The following is a 23,786-nucleotide window of genomic DNA, read 5'->3' on the forward strand; positions in this document are numbered from 1 at the left end:
GATAGTCTGTGTACCAATTACTGTTTGTGTCCCTGGGGAATTGAGATTTATAAACATGCACACAATAAGGAATAGACAGCTTATGTAGGTTAAGCAAAAGATGGGGTTTATTTTAAGGATACAGGGCTCTTCCTTCTGAAGCCAGGAGCAGAGAGGTAGATGATCACAGGAAGGAACTGGAACCTGGAACCCGAACTGGAACCTGGGATTTCCTGGGTGTGTGCTTCCTTATAACTGCCCCTTGTACACAACATGCCTCACCTTGCCTCTGTCTTGCTGCCTCACACTCAGAGGCAACGCTGGCTGTTCCAACTTCATGCCTGACATGTGCAGCTGAGCATGTCTAGAGAAAACCAACCCAGGCTGGTCGGTCTAATTTTTCTCTCAAGTTTTTATTCTGAAAATGTTCACATCTGCAGAAAGTTTGATTGAGTCACCTGGATTCATCATTTTGTTGGTGTTGCCTTTTTCTGTATTCACTTCTGAGTGTGTGTGTGTACGTGTGTACATGTAAATATATATACATAAACAGACATATTGGTTTTGACTGAACTGTTTGAAAGTATGGAAACCATAAAGCAGAAGTGAGAGGAAGGAGGTGGTGAGGGAAGGCCTCACCAAGAAGGTAGCATGTGAGCAAAGACCAGAAGAGAAGATGCTGGGCAGTCATCTTGGAGAAGAGTGTGCACAGGAGAAAGAGGCACAGTACAGAAGTGAGACCTAACCCCTGGACAGGGTGTGGGCTGAAGACAGAAGAGCCTCTGTACCACTAGGCTTGATACTGTCAAAATATTCCCTGCCCCTTCCTGATCCAAGGTTATGTTTCTCAGTCCCATTGGCTGTAGGCATGGCCATGTGACTTGCTTTGGCCAATGAGATATGAGCAGAAGTGAACAGGTCACTTCTGGCTTCTCCCTCTGCCTTGACAAGTGGGAGTGTTCCCTGCAGAGGCTATTCTGTCATCCTGGGTCCTTAGAATAAGGACAGTTTGGAGCAGAGCAGCACTTCCATCTGAATGTTTTCAGACTTTATAGACATAGCAGGAAATAATAATAGTTTCCTTCTCTTCATCAGAAATTGTGTGAAAGGAGAAGAAAGACAGGAAAAAATAGAAATTTTTATTTATCACTGTCATTTTCATTTATGTGTAACTTGCACTAGTATCTAATACAATGTAAGTACACCCAATGGAATTATAGTGTATGACCTTTTGCAACCTGCTTTTTCAACTCTGTTAAAAAATATTGTGGTCAACTACATGTAAACATAGAAATATACCTTCTTTTAAGAGTGGAACATTTGAAGTGAATGTTTTCTTTTAAAGATAGAGCATGACTAAGCCCTGTATGTATGTATGTATGTATGTATGTATTATATATGTCTGTGTGTATGTGTAACCTCCATATGAAGTGATAACGGATGTCCCAGACTGAGTTGAAGTCCCCTTGTTTGTGTTTTTTCTACCCTCGTGTCTTGTGCAGACCTTATTTTGCTGTGTCATAATTGTTGATTTTCTTCTATGTCTTTCCCCGGTGGATCTGGAAATCCTTAAGGGAGGAGCTTATGACTCCAATATTGTCTTACCTTTAGTGCCTGCTTCAGTGGTTGGTGCAAAGTAAGCACTTAATAAACCAGCAAAGGACTGAATTTGAGGGACAAGATAATGTTCATAAAGTGTCATTTTTCCATTTTATTTATTGATACGCTATATATTATAAACCAGGAAGTGGAAATATTTTTAAATTTTATTTTTTGCTGTGCTGGATCTTCATTACTGTGCAGGCTTTTTCTAGTTGCTGCAGGTGGGGGGTACTCTCTAGTTGTGTGCAGACTTCTCATTGTGATGCCTTCTCTTGTTGGAGAGCACAGGCTCTAGGCACACAGGCCTCAGTAGTTCTTACACACGGGCTTAGTTGCCCTGAGGCATGTGGAGTTTTCTTTCCTGGACCAGGGATCGAAACCCATGTCCCCTGCATTGACAGGTAGGTTCCTGGCCACTGGACCACAAGGGAAGTCCAAAATATTCTTTATTTCAAAATATAAACTCATCAAAGAGGGAGTTTATTCATATACTAATATTGTTAGAATATAAATACTGTACCTGTGGTATCAACATCCTACACATAAATCCATTTATTCATAACTAGTCATAGATAAACAGCACAGTATCATCAGGAGTAAGAATGCCTCCATTTGCAAGTGCCTGAAACTTCAGAGGGGATTTTCTTCTCTAAAGATCAATGGGATCTGGAATTAGACTATCTATCCTTTCGTTTTCTAGCTATATGACCTTGAGCAGGTCATGTAACCTCTCTTTGTTCAGTTTTCTCATTTGTAAAATGGGAAAATAAGGTACCATCTCTTTGGATTTTGAACTAAATTTATATGCATGAAGCCCTTAGAACCAGCATCTGGCACATCATCAGGGTTTGGTAATTGTTAATCCTGTTAATATTAGGTTTTTTTCTTAGAGTTTGTAACATTCTCCTAAAGTTAGGGGGCAGGAGGAGAAGGGGATGACAGAGGATGAGATGGCTGGATGGCGTCACCGACTCGATGGACATGAGTTTGAGTAAACTCCGGGAGTTGGTGATGGACATGGAGGCCTGGCGTGCTGCGATTCATAGGGTCGCAAATAGTCGGACACGACTGAGCAACTGAACTGAACTGAACCTAGAAAACTTTACTGTCTGAGTAATGTGTTCACTTCTGCTCTGTAGGAGAGGAGTTGATAGGGTTGTATTGAAAAGGAAGGACACATTTAACTGGTGTTCAGTTGAAATTTTTTTTTTCCAGTTGAAAATCTTTGAAGGAGAAATTAAGTCACTTATTCTATAATGTTAAGGTTTAAAGAAAAAGTGTTTTTTCATATTTTTGGCATCCTGTGACAGTAGTAGATTGAGTTTAACATATCCTTTAAGATAGGGGGATTTAAATGACGAGACTTTTGGAGCTTTAAGTGAGAATGTTAAAAAAACTTGTGAGCTTTAGCTCACAGAGCTATGGTGTTCAGATTTGAATGTATTTATTTTGAGATATATTGTTGGGTTTAGGTGTGTAGATGTGAAAGTTGCTAAGTCATGCCCAACTCTTTTTGACCCTGTGGACTATAGCCCCCCAGGCTCCTCTGTCCATGGGATTCTCCAGGCAAGAATACTGGAATGGGTTTCCATTCCCTTCTCCAGGGAATCCTCCCAACCTAGGGATCAAACCTGGGTCTCCTTCATTGCAGGCAGACACTTTACCATCTCAGCCACCAGGGAAGCCCAAGGAATATAGTGAAATTGTCATAGCATTTTATAAGTTTTAGACATGACCAGATATTGAAAAAAAAGACTACAATAATCAAAAGATATCTCTAGAAGGATGCCATCTGGAAGACTAAATATTTGAAAGTGTTTTTCTTTATGTTGAAATTTAGTATTTTAGAATGTAATACTTTGTAAAAGTAAGATGCTTTTGTAGAATGACTGTTTGCTAAATTAAAAACAATGCCTTTTGGACTTAGTTTTCCCCAACACAGATGCTATAAATAGGAGGAACAATTTGGCCCATCCTGTCTTAGCTTCTGCCTCATGTCACCACTGTGGCCCTCGCTGTTTTGAACAGAGGCTGTTTTGAGTCTATTTTTAGTTAATCAGAACCGTGAGGGTAGGAAATACTGCGTCAGAAACAGTTCTAGGGAAACCTCTATTTATTTTACCTTTTTTATCCTTTAAAAACTTTATTATTGTTTCTCTCTCTCTCTTTTTTTTTTTTTGGCTATGCCGTGTGGCTTGCGTGATCTTAGTTCCTCGACCAGGGATAGAACCCCAGGCATCCTGAAGTGGAACCCTGGCCCTCAGCAGTGAAAGTACTGAGTCCTACCCATTGGCCCACCAAGGAATTCCTGGGAAACCTCTATTTTAATGTCATTTGTGAAATAAGAACTGAAACAGTCAGGACAAGAAAAACCAGGAATGAACTTTCATGATCAGTATGTTTGGGTTTGAGTTGTGGTTTGGGACACAAGTTGAGGAATTGGAAGTTCCTTTTTATGCTTTTGGGTTTTTTCTGTCTGTGACATCTAGGAAAGCAATTCTTTTTAAGCAAAAGTCTTACTTTAGAGAGATTATACCAGTCTTGTGTGCTTATATATAAAGTAGAGTAAGCAAAGAGATAGACGCTTAATAATATTTTGATGTGTGGTACTATTTTTAGTTTGTGTCTCATGTGTTCTTCTTGTGATAAAAGTGAGGTCACATCTCTTAATAGATTAATTAGATAGGCTTTCATACCTGTGATTGCTCAAAGCCATTCTTTAGGAGGGAGCCTCCAGTTCAGATATTCTCAGGGTCCTCAGGTTGCTAAACCAGTTCAGAGCCACCACCATGGTGGAAGGTGGCCAATCCACTGAAGGGCTTTGTCTCCTAATGAGAGTGTTGCTGTGTGGCCGCCCAGAGCACTGCCCCGGCATGGCTGTTTCTTTGCTCCCCAGCAGGTCTTTAAGATGGGAAGTACGGACAGGTTCTGCCAATCATTTTCCAGCTCATGTCATGGGTGGACCTGCCCCTTCTCCTTCTTCCACTCCCCTCTCTCCCTTTATAATCCACAGGCTATTTCACAAAGTCTTCATTCTTCTTTTTTTTTAAACCTGTGTTTGTGGAATGGTACTGGGGAGGGAATGGGGAAGGCAGCACAGCGGAAATCTTTCTTCTTTGGAAAACTTCCTTCAAGCCCTTATTGCAGTGAGTCAGGACATTTGTGCTATGTTTATAACGCTGAGGAGAACATCTGAATTTAACTTCGCAGGCTGAACTTGGCACCCAGATTTAAAATGGCTTTGTGATTTTTCTAAAAGCTGTGTGTGTGTGTGCTTTTTCAGAGGCAATGTTATTATTCCAATAATAGTAAGTTTCATGTGCAATGCATTTTCTAATGTATTTCATTTATGCTTTCATTAAGTCACCAGATATTTAAAGGGTACCCACTATGTGCCCAGGAGAAGGCAGTGGCGACCCAGTCCAGTACTCTTCCCTGGAAAATCCCAGGGACGGAGGAGCCTGGTGGGCTGCTATCTGTGGGGTTGCACAGAGTCAGACACAACTGACACGACTTAGCAGCAGCACTCTATGCCAGGGCCTTCCCAGGTGGCACACTGGCTCAGTAGTTATGACTCCTAGGCTTGGTTGCCCCACGGCATCTGGGATCTCAGTTCCCCAGTCAGGGATCAAATCCACATCTCCTGCAATGGAAGGCAGATTCTTAACCACTGGACCACCAGGGAAGTCCCTAAGTCACTTTTCTTACCGTGTCTTAAAGGCAGCTGCCCTGGGATCTGCAGCCCACGCGCCTTCCCCCGTGCACGTCCACACTCCTCTTCATCAGGGAGGACTCTTCACTGTCATCACTCAGTTCCTCTGTTCCTACCTCCCTCTAACCTGCCTGCCTGGCAAGACCCCACTTGGGGTTAAATTCAGCTCTCCGCCTGCTTCACCCCACAAAGCTGTTTGTGGCTGGAGACAAAGATACCGCGGTCTCGAATGGTCTTCTGGGGTTCATTCTGAGTCCACGGTCGCTGGTCTCCAGCAGTCACGAGCTTGCTTAGTGTTGCCTAGCCGTTGACTCTGCATGCTAAGTGTCTTCAGCCGTGTCTGACTCTTTGTGACCCTGTGGACTGTGGCCCACCAGGCTCCTCTGTCCGTGGGATTTTCCAGGCAAGAATACTGTAGTGGGTTGCCATTTATTTCTTCAGTTTGTTGTTCTTCTCTCTTCTAGATGGCTACTTGATACCTTCTCTCTTTAAACCCCTGACTCCTCTCTCTCACTCTCAGCCAATGGTCATATTTCCCTTCCACTGAGAAAAGGCTGGCACCCAGAGGACGGTGTGTGTGAGCTCCTGCCATCATGTCTGCTGTTGTCACTGCTGTCCCGTGTCACCGTATTTTCTATCAGTGGGAGTCAGGCTGTACTCTCTGCCGTCCTTGAAAACACACAAGCAGAAACCCCTCTAGACTCTACTTTCCCTCATCTGCTTCCCCCAACCCCCATCTAGCTACTTTTTTTTTTTTTTTGGCAGTGCCATGTGGCCTGTGGGTCTTAGTTCCCCAACTAGGGATAGAACCCATGTCCCCCTGTAGTGGAAACACAGTCTTAACCACTGGACCACCAGGGAAGTCCCTATTCACTCTTTCCTTAATAGTAAAAATCCTCAGAAGTCTGTGCTTCCTGTCTCCACGTCCTTGGACCCTCTCCAGTCAAGCTTCCATCCCCAGTGTTCCATCAGAATTGTTCTTGACGAGGTGCTCAGCTACCACCTCATTGCCAAATCAGTAATCGCTGTTTCTTGAAATACTGATTGGTTTCTAGGAAGCCAGTCTCAGTTCTCTTGGAGAACTAGCCCTAGTCTCTTTCTGCCATTGTTGCTGGGTTACAGGGCTTCATCCTCAGACTTCTTCATCTCTGTCCTCTCTACCTAGTGGCCTTACTCTGTCTCACGGTGTTGTGTGCCATCTAGAAGCTGACAGCTCTCAATTGTCATCCTAACCTGTCCTCTGCCCCACACACACATCAGATTATATATCTTCATGACAATTCCATCTGCCTGCTTAATAATCTTGTGTCTTAAAAGAACTATTTAATCTCTCCCCACCTCTGTTCTTCTTACTGTCTTTACTTTGTAAACTGATGTAATAAATTGCTTGGGCCCAAGACTTTGGTGTCATCTTTGCCTCCTCTAGTTTTATCCTCCCCTTCACCCAGATTTAAAATAGCTTTATATTTTTTTCCCCAAAAACCGCATGTATTCTTTTTCAAAGGTAAAACTTTATTACATAAACAGTATATACCCCATCATTTCTCCCATCAGTAGTGTGTATAATCACCACCTCCTGTGAGCTTGAACTCTGTTTTCAAAGTATACCCCCTAATTGACCACCCGCCATCATTGTCACAGCTACCCACCCTAGTCCAAGTTATCATCCATCTTCCCATAGGTTATTCCAGTAGCCTCCTGAGTAGTCTCTGCCTACTTTCATTCTCCTCTACAGTTTATTCTCCCCAGCAGCCAAAATAGCAATTTTAAAATGTAGGTCAAATCATGTTCTTTCTCTGATCACAAAACCCCCTGGTGGCTCCCCACAGCCAGTCCTCCTACATTGGCCCTCAAAGCCCCCCTCTTACCGCCTGACACCTCATCTCCTGCAGTTCCTCCCCTTGCTCATTCTGCTGTAACCACACTGCCCTTGTTGACCTTGGACTTGGTTCACACAGTTGCACCCCACTTCCCAGAGACCCACATGGCTTGCTTTCTCCCTTCAGGTGTTTTCATGTGTCCCCCTTTATCAGAGAGGCTTCTCAATCCACCTTGTGTAAAAATTATGTTGCCCTCTCCCCAGCGTGCCTGACTGACCCTCCTCTGCTTTATTTTTCTCTAATGGTGCTCATAACCACTTGGCATCCTTTTTGTCCATTTGACTGTTGTCCTTTGGACTACTGCTAGAATCTGAGCTCCACGAGAGCAGGGACTGTTCTGTTTATTGGGGTATTTGATGAATGAGGTTGATTGAGGAGTATCTGAAGAGGAGTCAATATCAGAAGTCTGAAACACTGTCTGGGCTTTGGATATTCAGTGAAACATTCTTGTGTGTGGCTTCAGTACTCACTTCACTCTGTGTATTATTTTTCCCTTCGTTCTGGGTATAAAGACATGTTATGTGTCAGGGACTTCCCTGGTAGCTCAGATGGTAAAGAATCTGCTTGCATTGCAGAAGACCCAGGTTTGATCCCTGGGTCGGGAAGATCCCCTGGAGAAGGGAATGGCTGCCCACTCCAGTATTCTGGCCTGGAGAATTCCATGGACAGAGAAGCCTGGCAGGCTACAAAGAGTCAGACACAACTGAGCAACTAACACAGGTGCCTGGCACTGTGCTCACTGCTGGGGATACAGTGGTGAACAAGTAGACATGATTTTCTTATGGAGCTTCTCTTCTACTAGGAAAGTTAAGACAGTGAACAAGAAATAAACAAGATATTTATGGACTGTGAAGGTTGCTAGAAAGATGTGACCAGAATATGAAATGAATGTGGTGGGGAGGGCTGTGCGCGATAGGATGGTCAAGGAAGTCCTCCAGGAGGTGACATTTAAGCTGAGAATGGAAGGAAGAGAAAGAGCCAGGTGGGTCAAGAATTAGGGAAAGTGCTCCTAGAATAAAGGAATTAGGGAGTGGCCAGAGGCAAGACAGTAGAAATGGAAATGGCAACGCGTTCCAGTATTCTTGCCTGGAAAATCCCGTGGACTGAGAAGCCTGGCAGGCTACAGTCCATGAGGTCAGAAAAGAGTCAGACAGAGCAACTAAACAACAACAACAAGAGGCAAGGTAGAGCTAAGGTGATCTAGGAACTGTCCGAGGGCCAGAGTGGGACACCATGACCCCAGAGGAGCACTCTGTAAGCACATGGTAAGGATCTGGGTTTTATTCCAGGTTCAGTATGACTGGCTTATTTCACTCAACATAACATCTTCAGGGCTCATCCATGTTGCAGCATGTGTCAGAATTTCCTTCCTTTTAAAAGCTAAATGACAATCCATTTATGTGTAGACCACATTTTATTTATCTTTTTTATCTGTTGATAACACTTGGGTCGCTTCTACCTTTTGCAAATAATTCTGCTATGAATATGGGTACACAAATACCTGTTTGAGTCCTGCTTTCAGGTCTTTTGGGTATATACCTACAAGTGGAATTACTGGACTATATGATAATTCGATTTTTAATTTAAGGAACTGCCCCTCTGTTTTCCATAGTGGCTGCACCATTTTACTTTCCTACCAACAGTGTGCAAGTGCTCCAATCCCTCTACACCCTTGCTCACAGTTGTTGTTTAATGTTTTTTTGGTTTGATAGTAGCCATCCTAAGGTGAGTGTGAGGTGTTAGCCTGGAGTGCTTTTAATTTGCATTTCCGAAATCTAAAGCTTTGACTGGCTTCCCACGTGGTGCTGGTGGTAAAGAACTCACCTACCAGTGCAGGAGACAAGAGACTCGGGTTCGATCTCCGGGTCGAGAAGATTCCCCTGGAGAAGAGAATGGCAACCCACTCTAGTATTCTTGCCTGGAGAATCCTTTTGACAGAGGAGCCTGGCAGGCTTACAGTCCATAGGGTCACAGAGAGTTGGATGCAACTGAAGTGACTTAGCCTGCACAAAGCTTTGAAAGTGTTTGTGTGCATGCTCAGTTTCTTAGTCCTGTGTGACTCTTTGCAATCTGGTTAACTGTTGCCCACCAGGCCAGATTGGACCCAGGTGGATCCATTAAGAAGCTTTTGCAGAGGTCCTGGTAAGAGAGGGTGGTGGCCTGGAGAAGATGGTGGCAGAGGAGCTGAGAACAGAGGGTGGACTCATGTGGAAGGAGCAGGACTTGGTGGTAAATAGTTAGGGTTGAGGAGATGAAGGGAAGCTGAACACAGACACTGTCTCTCTGGCTTGCTCACTGGGTTGGAAACAGTTTGGGGCAGGGGTGTTTCCTGGTCCACCTCCCCCCATCCACTCCAGTGAAGTGTTCATGAGAGAACAACTTTGTTAGTTTCTTGAAGTTTTTCTTTCTTTTTATTTTTAAGACAAATATATCTTTTTATTTCTGTTAAACTGGATGTACAATTATTGTTGCTAGGCAACCAACTTTAAACATGTATATAACTACAATTTAATTTCATGTTAGCAAGACACAGATGTTGAAAAGATAACTTTGGGTAGATCTAATCACAGTAATAAGTAATTTATAGGGAATTCCCTGGTGGGCCATTGTTTAGGACTCCATGCTTTTTACTTCTGAGAGCATGGGTTCGATCCCTGGTCAGGGAACTAAGTTCCTACAAACTGTGTGGTGTGGCCAAATAATAATAATAATTTCTACTTTTTTTTTTTTTTTTTACTTTCTTACAGGGGTCATGGGCTTCCCTTGTGGCTCAGCTGGTAAAGAATCTGACTGCAATGCGGGAAATCTGGGTTCCATCCCTGGGTTGGAAAGATCCCCTGGAGAAGGGAAAGGCTACCTACTCCAGTATTCTGGCCTGGAGAATTCTGTGGACTGTCCATGGGGTCACTAAGAGTCGGACACAACTAAGTGACTTTTATTTTCATGCAGGGGTCATATTCATTAAAGCCCTAGAGGCTAATTTTTCTTTGACCTTCACTAGTATAGAAGTGACTCTTGATTTGTTTCCTTTCATTACGGAAGCAAATTTTTTTTTTTTAAGTTGCCCAAGAGGGAGAAGTTATATTATACCGCTACCAGTTAATGCACTAAGTGAACAGAAAACTGATCCTCTCCTCATTTCCTGGGAAGTTAACACGGCAGAACATGTCAGAAAAGCACATGGCGTGTGCTCAGTCATGTCCGATTCTTTGTGACCTCATGGACTGCCACCTGCCAGGCTTCTCTGTTCATGGGATTTCCCAGGCAAGAATACTGGAGTGGGTTGCCATTTCTTGCTTCAGGGCCCTGTGTAGGATAGGCAACTCGAATTCCTTTTCGTGTTTAGTTTTATTTCAAAGTGCTAACTTTGTAAACTGATGACCATAGGTTCTGAGGGGGGTGAAAACTCAGTGGGAATGAATATCACTGCTTTTAAAACAGTGGTTAAGCTTTGGTGATTATTAACTTTTTTCAGCTAACGTGAATGAAATTTCTGCTGACAAGTAACACTAGTCACTGGGCTCTCTGCAGTTCAGACTCCAGTGCTTCATCACTGAGTTTTTCATCACAGAACTGATGACAGCTTCCACTTCCAGTCCTCATTGGAGGACTGGTGATGACTTCTGCTTTTCCCCTCCCCTGTCCAGTTCTGGGTGGTAAACACATATGGAGACTGGATGCCAAGCTAGGTTTTAGGGAGATAAAGATAAGTGAGCAAGAGGCAGCCAGGGAAGTGTAACCATTCTCAAAGATTTTGGTCTCAGGTCTCCTTTATACTCTTAGAAAATATTGAGGCTCTCAATGATTTTTTGTTTAGGTGGTTTATATCCATCAGTATTTTACCATATTAGTTTGGTAAGAGTACCTGGAGAAGAGAAAGGCTAACCACTCCAGTCTTCCGGCCTGGAGAAATCCACGGACTGTATAGTTCACGGGGTCACAAAGAGTCAGACATAACTGAGCGACTTTCACTTCACTTCACAGAAGTGAAAACTGGGAAATTTAGAAAAGTATTTATTAATTCTTTAAAAAACTAATAAAAGCCATTATATGTCAGTAGCAGAAAATGAAGAGGAACTAAAGAGCCTCTTGTTAAAGGTGGTAGGAGGAGAGTAAAAAAGCTGGCTTAAAACTCAGCATTCAAAACACTAAGATCATGGCATCCGGTCCCATTGCTTCAATGGCAAATAAAAGGGGGAAAAGTGGAAGCAGTGACAGATTTTATTTTCTAGGGTTGCAAAATCACTGGACAGTGATTGTAGCCATGAAAGCAAAAGGAAAGCTTGTTTTCCTTGGAAGGAAAGTTTGACAAACCTAGATAGCATATTACAAAGCAGAGATATCACTTGCCAACAAAGGTTTGTATGGTCAAAGCTATGGTTTTTTCCAGTAGTCATGTACTGATCTGAGAGTTGGATCATAAAGAAGGCTGAGTGCTGAAGAACTGATGCTTTAAATTTGTTGGCTGGAGAAGAATTGAGAGTCCCTTGGACAGCAGGGAGATAAACCAGTTGACCCTAAAGGAAATCAACGCTGAATATTCACTGGAATGACTGATGCTGAAGTTGAAGCTCCAGTACTTTGGCCACCTGATCGGAAGAGCTGACTCATTGGAAGAGACCTTGATGCTGGGAAAGACTGAAGGCAGAGGGCAGCAGAGATTGAGATGATTTGATAGCATTACCAATTCAACGGACATGAATTTGAGCAAACTCCAGGAGATGGTGAAGGACAAGGAAGCCTGGCATGCTGCAGTCCATGGAGTCACAAAGAATTGGACATGACTTGGTGACTGAACAAACAACAACAGTGTTAATATCAGTAACATGTTTTTAATGAAAATAACTGACTTCGTACTTTTACATTCCAGTCCCTTATGATGAAAAGGATATCTTTTTTTGGTGTTGGTTCTAGAAGATCTGTCAGTCATCATAAAACCATTCAACTTGAGCTTTTTTGGCATTAGCGGTTGGGTCATAGACTTGAATTACGGTGATATTGAATGGTTTGCCTTGGAAATGAACAGACATCATTCTGTCATTTTTGAGATTACACCCAAGTACTGCATTTTGGACTCTTGTTGACTATGAGGGTTACTCCATTTCTTCTATGAGATTCTTACCCACAGAAGTAGGTATAATGGTCATCTGAATTAAATTCACCTAATCCAGTCCATTTTCGTTCACTGATTCCTAAAATGTCGATGTTCACTCTTGCCATCTCCTGTTTGACCACTTCCAATTTACCTTGATTCATGGACCTAACATTCCAGGTTCCTATGCAATATTGTTCTTTATAGCATCGGACCTTACTTCCATCACCAGTCACATCCACAACTGGGTTGTTTCTGCATTGGCACTATCTCTTCATTCTTTCTGGAGTTATTTCTACAGTAGCATATTGAGCACCTACTGACCTTGGGAGTTCATCTTTCAGTATCATATCTTTTTGCTTTTCATACTGTTCCTGGGATTCTCAAGGCAAGAATACTGAAGTGGTTTGCCATTCCCTTCTCCAGTGGACCACGTTTTGTCAGAACTCTCCACCATGACCCGTCCATTTTGGGTGGCCCTACACGGCATGGCTCATAGTTTCATTGAATTAGACAAGGCTGCGGTCCATGTGATCAGTTTGGTTAGTTTTCTGTGATTGTTGTTTCATTCATATGTGGCTCAGATCATGAACTCCCTATTGCAAAATTCAGACTTAAATTGAAGAAAGTAGGGAAAACCACTAGACCATTCAGGTATGCCTAAATCAAATCACTTATGATTATACAGTGGAAGTGACAGATTCAAGGGATTAGATCTGATTAGAGTGCCTGAAGAACTATGGACAGAGGTTCATGACATTGTACCGGAAGCAGTGATCAAGACCATCCCCCAAAAAAACAAATGCAAAAAGGCAAAATGGTCATTTGAGGAGGGCTTACAAATAGCTGAGAAAAGAAGAGAAGCTAAAGGCGAAAGAGAAAAGGATAGATATATCCATCTGAATGTAGAGTTCCAAAGAATGGCAAGGAGGGATAGGAAAGCCTTCCTCAGTGATCAATGTAAAGAAATAGAGGAAAACAATAGAATGGGAAAGACTAGAGATCTCTTCAAGAAAATTAGAGATACCAAGGGAATATTTCATGCAAAGATGGTCACAATAAAGGACAGAAACGGTATGGACCTAACAGAAGCAGAAGATATTAAGAAAAAATGGCAAGAATACATAGAAGAACTGTACAAAAGAGATCTTAACGACCCAGATAACCACGATGGTGTGATCACTCACCTAGCCCATACATCCTGGAGTGCGAAGTCAAGTGGGCCTTAGGAGGCATCACTACAAACAAAGCTACTGGAGGTGATGGAATTCCAACTGAGCGGTTTCAAGTCCTAAAAGATGATGCTGTGAAAGTGCTGCACTCAATATGCCAGCAAATTTGGAAAACTCAGCAGTGGCCTCAGGATTGGAAAAGGTTGGTTTTCATTCCAATACCAAAGAAAGGCAATGCCAAAGAATGTTCAGATTACCACTTAATTGCACTTAACTTTACATGGTATCAAAGTTACATTGTAAATTACATGCTCAAAATTCTCCAAGCTTATCTTTAACAGTGCATGAACTGAGAACTTCCAGATGTTCAAGCTGGATTTAGAAAAGGCACAGAGGAATCCGAGATCAAGTTGCCAACATCCATTGGATCATCAAAGAAGCAAGAGAGTTCCAGAAAAGCATCTACTTCTGCTTTATTGACTACACTAAAGCCTTTGACAGTGTGGTTCACAACAGATTATGGAAAATTCTTCAGGAGGTGGGAATACCAGACCACCTTACCTGCCTCCTGAGCAATCTGTATGCAGGTCAAGAAGCAACAGTTAAAACTGGACATGGAACAACAGACTGGTTCCAAATTGGGAAAGGAGTACGTCAAGGCTGTATATTGTCACCCTGTTTATTTAACTTATATGCAGAGTATATCATGAAAAATGCTGGGCTGGATGAAGCACAAGCAGAAATCAAGATTGCTGGGAGAAATATCAATAACCTCAGATATTGCAGTTGACACCGTCCTTATGGCAGAAATCGAAGAACTAAAGAGCCTGTTGATGAAGGTGAAAGAGGAAAAGTGAAAAAGCTGGCTTAAAACTCATCATACAAAAACTAAGATCATAGCATCCAGTCCGATCACTTCATGGCACATAGATGGAGAAATAGTGGAAACAGACTTTATTTTCTTGGGCTCCCAAATCACTGCAGACAGTGACTGCAGCCATGAAATTAGAAGACATGTTCCTTGGAAGAAAAGCTATGACAAACCTTGACAGTGTATTAAAAAGCAGAGGCATTCCTTTGCCGACAAAGGTCTGCTGAGTCAAAGCTATGGTTTTTCCAGTAGTCACGTATGGATGTGAGAGTTGGACCATAAAGAAAGCTGAGTGCGGAAGAATTGATGCTTTTGAACTGTGCTGTTGGAGAAGACTCTTGAGAGTCCCTTGGACAGCAAGGAGATCCAACCAGTCCATCCTAATGGAAATCAGTCCTGAATATTCATTGGAAGGACATGCTGAAGCTCCAATACTTCGGCTACCTGATGCAAAGAACTGACTCAGTGGAGAAGAAGCATGAGATGGTTGGATGGCATCACTGACCCGATGAACATGAGTTTAAGTAAACTCCAGGAGTTGGTGAAGGACAGGGAAGCCTGGCGTGCTGCAGTCCATGGGGTCACAGAGAGACAGAGACGACTGAGCAATTGAACTGAACTGTACGAAAATCACTACATTTTCCAGAACAAATTCAGTGAGTGACATTGTTTTTACTTTCACAATTCTTTTAAATGTCTAATTTAATGGAAGATAGCTGGAATCTCATTAACTTTATTATTTAATTTGCTGCAGCATCATTTGTCATGTAGCCTCTGGAAAACTCTACTTGACATGGGAGAATGAGAGTGGAAAAAGGCGAATGTCTTAATGTTTGGCTTCACAGACCCTCTGAAAGTGTTTTTGAGACCCTTAGATATGACCAGCTTTAGTGATAGGAGCACAGACACTAAAGCTAGATTTTAGTGAGTTCAAATTCCAGCTCTGCCACTGACCCGTTAGGCAAGACATCTAACCTGTCTGTGCCTCAGTTTGCTCATATACAAAATGTACATAGGTACCTGCTTCAGTGGGTTATTGTGAGGATTAAGCAGCAAGGTGTAAAGTACTTAGAACATTACTAGAAGAATCAGTTTTTATTTAAATAAATAAGCTCTGTTAGTAATTCTTTCCATCAAGGAATTTAATCTAGTTAAGGAGATAGTTGAAAAACCAAACAACTTCAGGATTTTGTATAAATTCCTTGATAGATATATTTATAGGAGGGGCTTCTCAACTTTGGGGCCAAGAGTCAGTCCTGTTGTCTGAACAACAGAAGGTGCAGATTTCCACCAATGTTAGAATGAGTGATAAATTCTTAATTCAGACAGTGTCCATCGCTATTAACGTTTGCTGTAATTTAACTTTTTTATCTTCCTTATTCGTAATGGAAAGAGTGTGAGCAGCCTAATTGGTTTGCTTCTCTGATGCCCACTTAGAGTCAGAAACTTTATCATAATTATTACATATGCCCACTGCCTGGGAGGGCAGGTGCTCAGAGTTCATTGCCTAGTTATGAATTAATGACAGTCAAAATGTGGGAAAACCATTTCTGTGATCCACTGGGCTTCTGTGGTACGTATTTGTAATCACTTGATAACTCTGGGATATAATTGTAAGGAGGAAATTATAGATAATATTTCTGTTGAAAGTTAAACCTAATCATTTTGTTCTTAAAAATGAGAGTAAAATCTCTTAATGTAACTTTTGTCATTTTCTCATTGTTTTAGGAAATTATATTGGATATGTATTTTATTTTTAAACTTTAAACTTTTTATTTTGCATTGGGATATAGCCAATTAACAATGTTGTGCAGTTTCAGATGAACAGCTAAGGGACTCAGCCAGACATAGTGTATATTTGTTTTAAATTCTGCCTATTTAACCCTCTTACACTGTTGGTGGGAATGCAAATTAGTACAGCCACTATGGAAAACAGTGTGGAGATTCCTTAAAAAGCTGGAAATAGATCTGCCATATGACCCAGCAATACCACTTCTAGGCATACACACTGAGGAAACCAGATCCGAAAGAGACACGTGCACCCCAATGTTCATCGCAGCACTGTTTATAATAGCCAGGACATGGAAGCAACCTAGATGCCCATCAGCAGACGAATGGATGAGGAAGCTGTGGTACATATACACCATGGAATATTACTCAGCCATTAAAAAGAATTCATTTGAATCAGTTCTAATGAGATGGATGAAACTGGAGCCCATTATACAGAGCGAAGTAAGCCAGAAAGATAAAGACCATTACAGTATACTAACACATATATATGGACTTTAGAAAGATGGTAACGATAACCCTATATGCAAAAAAAGAAAGAGACTCAGATGTATAGAACAGACTTGTGGACTCTGTGGGAGAAGGCGAGGGTGGGATGTTTCAAGAGAACAGCATCAAAACATGTATATCTAGGGTGAAACAGATCACCAGCCCAGGTTGGATGCAAGAGACAAGTGCTCGGGCCTGGTGCACTGGGAAGACCCAGAGGGATGGGGTGGAGAGGGAGGTGGGAGGGGGGACCGGGATGGGGAATACATGTAAATCCATGGCTAATTCATTTCAATGTATGACAAAAACCACTGCAATGCTGTAAAGTAATTAGCCTCCAACTAGTAAAAATAAATGGAAAAAAAAAAAAGAATATTAAAAAAAAAAAAATTCTGCCTATTTAAAATTACCAAGTCTGTGGATTTTATTACCATAACAAGGAGCTTTAACGTGTTGAAAAGTGTAGTATGCTTATTGTAAATTCACAGTGTCACTCAAGAAGGTTTGATAAACAGGTGGTAAAGCTATTAAGATGCAATTTTTAAAAAGTTAGTTGGTAACTTATAAAAATACTGCTACACAGTTATCATTTGTCTCGAATGGGTCCTTTTTTCTCAAGACATGTTTAGTTTTTAATGCTCAGGTATGGTTGTTAACAGCATAAATATTGTTATTCTCATGCAGAGTTGTGTTTCTGCTGTTTTTCACAGAATGCTCTTTCCTCCTCATTGTAGATCCGACGGAGGCGCCTTGCACGACTTGCTGGTGGACAGACCTCCCAGCCTACCACCCCTCTCACTTCTCCCCAGCGAGAGAACCCCCCCGGGCCTCCTATAGCAGCATCAGCTCCAGGCCCCTCCCAGAGCCTTGGTCTCAACGTCCACAACATGACCCCCGCTACCTCCCCCATTGGTGCATCAGGTAAGCCTCTCCTTCATACCTGGGAGCTTTCTGTTACACTTGTGACATTTCCACAGCAGGATAAAATGAACAGCAACTTTTTAAAATCCTGCAAGCAGTGGTTTCAAGATTAAGGTCATTACAGTGTGTTTTGTTAATGTCTGTTCATTTGATATTTTGATAATGATGTGTTGAAGCTGACTGTTTTGTATAACTTTCATGCTTTTTTTCAGACAAGGCTAGGTCTTTGATGGCAAGGAGCTTAAGACTAAATTTGGTTCTGCAGATTTTATGACTTTTGTTGATGCTTTTTTTTTTTTAAGATATTCTGCAAATGCAAGATTGAAATAATAGTCAAATAATGCCTCTGATATGGATTTCATTGTCTTCATTCTGTATCGTCATAGAACCTTTTCTCTGAATTTTCGGGGCATGTAAAGTTCACCTGGAGAATTCCCTGATAGTCCAGTGGTTAGGACTCTGTGCTCTCGCTGCTGGGGGCCTGGGTTCAATACCTGGTCAGGGAACTAAGATCCCATAAGCTTTGCAATATGGCCAAAAAGAAAATAAAATAGAATAGAAGTTTGAACTCTTTAACTACGGAAGTATTAATATAAATGAGCCGTAGTAAGTTCACCTGATATGATGTCTTATAACTGTCTCATTGATAGTTTAACTGCTGTAGAAGTTAATTTCTTTATAATTAATGAGCTCATGGTTGATATCCATGGTTGTCTTTGTTGGGAAATGTATGTTTTAAGATATCTGTCTTTTCGCTAAGTGAACTTTTCTATCAAATGTAATAATTAGTGACTTTATAATTATTATAATAGTTAATATTCTAAGTAGGAAAAAGCAGTTATTAAGATACCTGCATTGATCATTGTATCATCTAATAATATAATATCTGATTGTCCGCTCTGCTCTTCTTTAATGCACTGTCACCTCAGAACTATCCATCTTCATGATCTAGGATAACTTATTGATTAAAAGTTATCTGCAGAGTTTCTGTTACTATATCTCTCATTAGGCATCATCGTAAGCCTCTCCTCAGGCAAATATAAATGCTTCTATGTAAATCTGCTGATTATTAAATAAGAGAGGCTCAGGCCAAAACATGTTAGTAATAAACGATGCCTGTGTCTGAAATGTTTCCTGGTTGGAGAAGCTGTGGTGATCTACTAGGAGAAAGGTTCAGGATTCCAATCGTGTTTTCTCCTTTTTCTGCCTTTTCCTATGGTGCCACCAGCAGCACTGCTTGTCTCACCATGATCAGACCCCACCTGGGATGCTGGAAAGTGTCCAGGGAAGAGCTCGTGGGATGGGGAGGGACTTAAAAACTTCACTGCATCAGCAAAGTGTCCTGGGGACTTGGAGCCCTGCCTGCTGTCAGCAGGCTCCTGCTGCTCCTTGCTGCAGTGGGTCGTCTCTTTGGGACCTCCAGGATTAATCTTGGCATGCCCCTTATGCCCGCTCATGTCAGCCACCCCGTCTCCCCCGTCCTCATGCCTCATCTCCCAGTCTCTAATCCTTATGTGATTTGTCACATGTACCTTTCCTTCCCCACTTCCCCAAATTCTGAAAGCCCCGTGCCCAGTCATCAGCAAAATCATGCTCTGTCAGCATCCCTTCCCCTTAGTGCGCTTACTGGATCTGACCTCTTTCTCCTTTGCTTTCTCATTTCTTCTTCTGGACCATTCTTCCTCCACCCTGAAAACACATTGGTTTGAATCTTGTGTCACCTGTCAATATTCTCCATTCCCCTCCCTTGTTGAGGCTTATATTCCAAAACCTGCTCACCCACAGGACTCATTATGTCCACTGTTTGTCTGTCCAGCACTGTTTCTGTCTTAATTTGTGATGATTTCAATAGCCGTGTGGATGATCCTTCCAGAACTCTGGCCTCTCTGTTTCTTGAGCTCCTCCCCTTCAGCGACCTTTCCTTCCCTCTGACTCCAGCCACTCGCTGCCATGGTCAGACTCCAGATTTTTCAGTCTTAGTGACTTTCTGACTGCCACCTTCGGGTTTTTGGCTCACCCCTCTGTGCCCAAATCCTCAGTGTTCCCTCAGGGCTACAGTTCATTGACCCATCACCTTTTTACTTTCTTCATGTTTCTCCCGCCTCGTGTCCTTACTTACCTCCTCACTCTGTGGAAATTTCATGGTCAGTCACTACTGTCACTCCTTCTCTAGCCTCTCTCTTCACTCTCTCTTCCTCCCTTAAAGTATGATCCTCGTCTTAAGTCCCAGTCCCCTCTTGTTCTTGGTCTCTTGCTGTGAAATAAGACTAGAGAAAAACCGTACTAGCAGTCTCGTTTCAGAGCCATTATCACAAACTCAAGTGGACCCTTAATACTAGTGGGTAATTGTACTATATTTCCTTGTTCACTCTCTCAGTCTGTTTCAGTCTATTTCATACCTTCTCTAATCTGTAACACCTCTTCTCCATGTGGCCCACCTTCCAGTTTTGTGGAGAGAACAGATGCAGGCAGAAGGGAACCTACCTCCTTCAACTTCGATCAGGCCTCCACTGCCAAGCAGTATGTGCGGCCAGTTCTTGTCATAGTTGAACTGTCCCTGCCCTTGCTGCTGTCTGTACCCTGGATCCCCTCTCCTCTCACTGCCCAGAGCCACTGCTACAGCAGTTCCTGTCTTCTCTCCTGTTTCACCTGGTTCTCCATCTCAAGTGGAAACCTTTTATTTTTGTTTAAACAGCCATCATACATGCTGTTCCTTCTCCCATCATGGGAGTAAATAAAAAAGAACTCTCTTGATTTCATATCCCCTGCTGACTTCCACCCCACTTCTCTGCACCCCTTCACAACAGAACTTTAGAGTGAGTTGCCTATCCTTAGTCTCCTCTTTCTGTCCTTGCACCTTGCTGAGTTGAGTCCCATCAGGTGCGGCCTCCTGTGGTCAACTCTGAGTCACCGTCTGGTCTGACCTGTCAGCTCCATTCCACGTGGCTTTGGCCTTCTTCTCCTTGAAACACTGTCTCTTCAGTTTCAGAGCATTACGCTCCTGATTTTCATCCTGTCTCCACCTGTTCCTTCTTAGTTCTTTGTATGAGTCTTTTTCATTTCCCAAGCTTCTAAAGGTCAGGATTCAAGGGCTCAATATTCAACCTCTTCTCCTCGCCATCTCTATGCTTATTCTCTTACTAATTTTATCCAGTTTCCTGGGTTTGATTAGTATTTCTAATCTGACGAAGTTGGTACCTCCAGCTCAGGCCTGTTCTTTGAACTTCAGTCTGAAGTTCATCTGATACATGTCTCACAGTTAACACATTCAAAATCAAGTTCGTGATATTTCCTTACATCTTATTTTTTCCTAGAACCCTATCTCAGTAAATGATAACTCATTTTTTTTCCTAGTTGCTTAAGCTTAAAATGGGCATCCCTGGTGGCTCAGATGGTAAAAAATCAACCTGCAGTGGAGGAGATCTGGGCTCAATCCCTGACTAGGGAAGATCCCCTGGAGAAGGGAATGGCAACCCACTCCAGCATTCTTGTCTGGAGAATTCAATAGATAGAGGAAACTGGTGGGCTATATAGTCCGTGGAGTTGCAAAGAGTTGGACATGAATGAGTGACTAACACTTCACTCTTCTTCAAGCTTAAAACATTCTCTCTACTTTTTACCTCATATTCTAGGTTGAGGGTCAGCAAATTCTTTCTTTAAAGGCCCAGTTGGTAAATATTTTTGGCTCTGCAGGCTGTTCAGTCTCTGTCACAAACATTCTTCTCTGCCCCCAGCACAAAACAGCCATAGACTTTGTATCAACTGATGAGCATTGCTGCGTTTCAATAAAACTTTACTTACAAAAATAAGTAAGTGTGACCTGTGGACTGAGGCCTGCTGACCTCTGTCCTAGGTGCATCAGCAAAATTTAGAAGCAGACTCAATTCTCACCACCTCTTCTCATCTCACCGCCTCTCCTGCTACTGCCCTGGTTCAAGGTAGTTGCATATCTTGCCTGGACTCCTAGGGTCGGCTCTAGACATGTCTCTCCATGCCTGCCCTGGCTTTACCTCAGTCTGTTGTCCATGCAGAGCCAGACTGGCTTCCACTGAATCCTGAGTACAGCACTGCAAAGCATTATTCTTTTCAGCAAGGAGGATAGTTATTGTCACAACAGTAACCAACAGACTTGGGCAACTCTGAATGGTTCATTCTTGGCAGGTGCACCTCTATGCTGTTAAATCACCATTGTGTTTCTCCTGTAATCATCATTATTCATAATCACAAACAGGTAGATATTATTAGCCATACTCTTGGCAGATTGGATAAACAAATTTTCAGGAAGTGAAGTGAAAGTCACTCAGTCATGTCCGACTCTTTGCAACCCCATGGGCTATACAGTTCATGGATTTCTCCAGGACAGAATGCTGGAATGGGTAACCTTTCCCGTCTCCAGGGGATCTTCTCAACCCAGGGATCAAACCCAGGTCTCCTGCATTAAAGGCAGATTCTTTACTAGCTCAGCCACAAGGAAAGCCCAGATTTTTGGGAACTTATGAAATAGGTTTAAGTGAAACAGAAAATAAACCCCTCCTAAGATAGGTCACATCATCTTCTGTTGGCTTCTGGCCTCAATCGAAATAAAAGTCAGAGTGCTTACCTCGACCTGGGGCTGCATGAGGTCCTGCCCTGAACCTGCCCTCCTCTCTCCTTGCCCTTCTTCCTCCTTCAGCTACAACTGTGCTGGCTTCCCCTCTGTTCCTGGGACATTCCAGACATGGTTCCTGTTGGTGTTTGTCTGTGTGTGTCTGTGTGTGTTAGTTGCTCAATCCTGTCCAACTCTTTGAGACCCCATGAATTGTAACCGCCAGACTCCTCTGTCCATGGGATTCTCCAGGCAAGAATACTAGAGTGGGTTGCCATTCCCTTCTCCAGATCTTCTCAACCCAGGGACTGAACCCAGGTCTCCTGCATTGCTTGTGGATTCTTGACTGACTGAGCCACCAGGAAAACCATGGCACCTGTTGGGGGCTCTTATGTTTGCTGTTTCTTTGCCTAGAATGCTCATACCCTAAAATCCACACAGCATTTTCCTTCCACTCTTCATATGTTTACCCAGGTGTCACTTTTTCAAAAAGTCCACCTTGTCTACACCTGATCTTAGCCAAAAGGCTGAGAAGTGATGACCACCTTGTCTAAGTGTTCAACCTGTATCTGACACTTTTTCCTTGAGTTCTTGTTGCCCGCCAACATAGCATGTAAATTACTTGTTGTTGTTGTTCTTCCGTCGTGTCCTACTCTTTGCGAGGCCATGGACTGCAGCATGCCAGGTTTTCTGCCCTTTACTCTCTCCTGGAGTGACTTTCTCAGATTCATGTCCATCAAGGCGGTGATGCAGTCCAACCATCTCATCCTCTGTCGTCCCCTTCTCTTCCTGTCTTCAATCTTGCCCAGCATCAGGGTCTTTTCTAATGAGTCGGCTCTTTGCATCAGATGGCCAAAGTGTTGGAGCTTCAGCTTCAGCATCAGTCCCTCCAGTGTATATTCAGGATTGATTTCCTTTAGGATTGACTGGTTGGATCTCCTTGCAGTCCAAGGGACTCTCAAGAGTCTTCTTCAACACCACAGTTCAAAAGCATCAGTTCTTTGGTGCTCAGCTTTATGGTCCATCTCTCATATCCATACTTGACTACTGGAAAAACCATTGCTTTGACTAGGCGAACCTTTGTCAGCAAAGTAATGTCTCTGCTTCCTTAATACGCTGTCTAGGTTTGTCATAGCTTTTCTTCCAAGGAGCAAGCGTCTTTTAATTTCATGGCTGCAATCACCATCTGCAGTAATTTTGGAGTCCTGGGAAATAGAATCCATCACTGTTTCCATTACTTGTAGTGTATCCTGTTTTCTCTGCTTTCTTTGCTAGTGTGTGAGCTCCATGGGGGCAGGGACTTGTGTGCATTTTATTCATGAAAACAGTGTGAGTAGTTTCCATGAGGATGATGATGCCTTGTGCTTGCCCTCTGTGGTCCTGGATGGCAAACGTAGGGCCAGTTGGTAGCTTTATTACCACTGAGCATGAAGGGAAGACTTCTGTTCCAGAATGAAGTGCTTCTTAAAGAGACAAATACTGGGTTGACTGCCACCCTTGGTAAGAGGTTCCGATCAGTGGTGACCAGGCAGTTATTCTGCAGTCTTCTTATTGCTTAACCCTTGGAATGCAAGGAGTTCCAACCAGTCAGTCCTAAAGGACATAAACCCTGAATATTCATTGGAAGGACTGATGCTGAAGCTCCAGTACTTTGTCCTCTTGATGCAAAGAGCCAACTCATTGGAAAAGACCCTG

At 42.7% G+C, this 23,786-nt stretch overlaps 1 protein-coding gene across 2 annotated transcripts in view; it reads left to right on the plus strand.

Moving 5' to 3' along the window:
* The window catches only part of UBE4B (ubiquitination factor E4B), a 123,528-nt gene that overhangs the window by 22,475 nt on the left and 77,267 nt on the right, over positions 1 to 23,786 (plus strand). For both annotated transcript variants that reach the window (XM_020889043.2, XM_020889185.2), the window contains exon 2: positions 17,320 to 17,506. In XM_020889043.2, coding sequence (XP_020744702.2) covers positions 17,320 to 17,506 — 187 coding nt within the window. The remainder of the gene's footprint in view (positions 1 to 17,319; positions 17,507 to 23,786) is intronic.

Source organism: Odocoileus virginianus, chromosome 11 (assembly GCF_023699985.2).
Source record: "Odocoileus virginianus isolate 20LAN1187 ecotype Illinois chromosome 11, Ovbor_1.2, whole genome shotgun sequence".
NCBI lineage: Eukaryota > Metazoa > Chordata > Mammalia > Artiodactyla > Cervidae > Odocoileus > Odocoileus virginianus.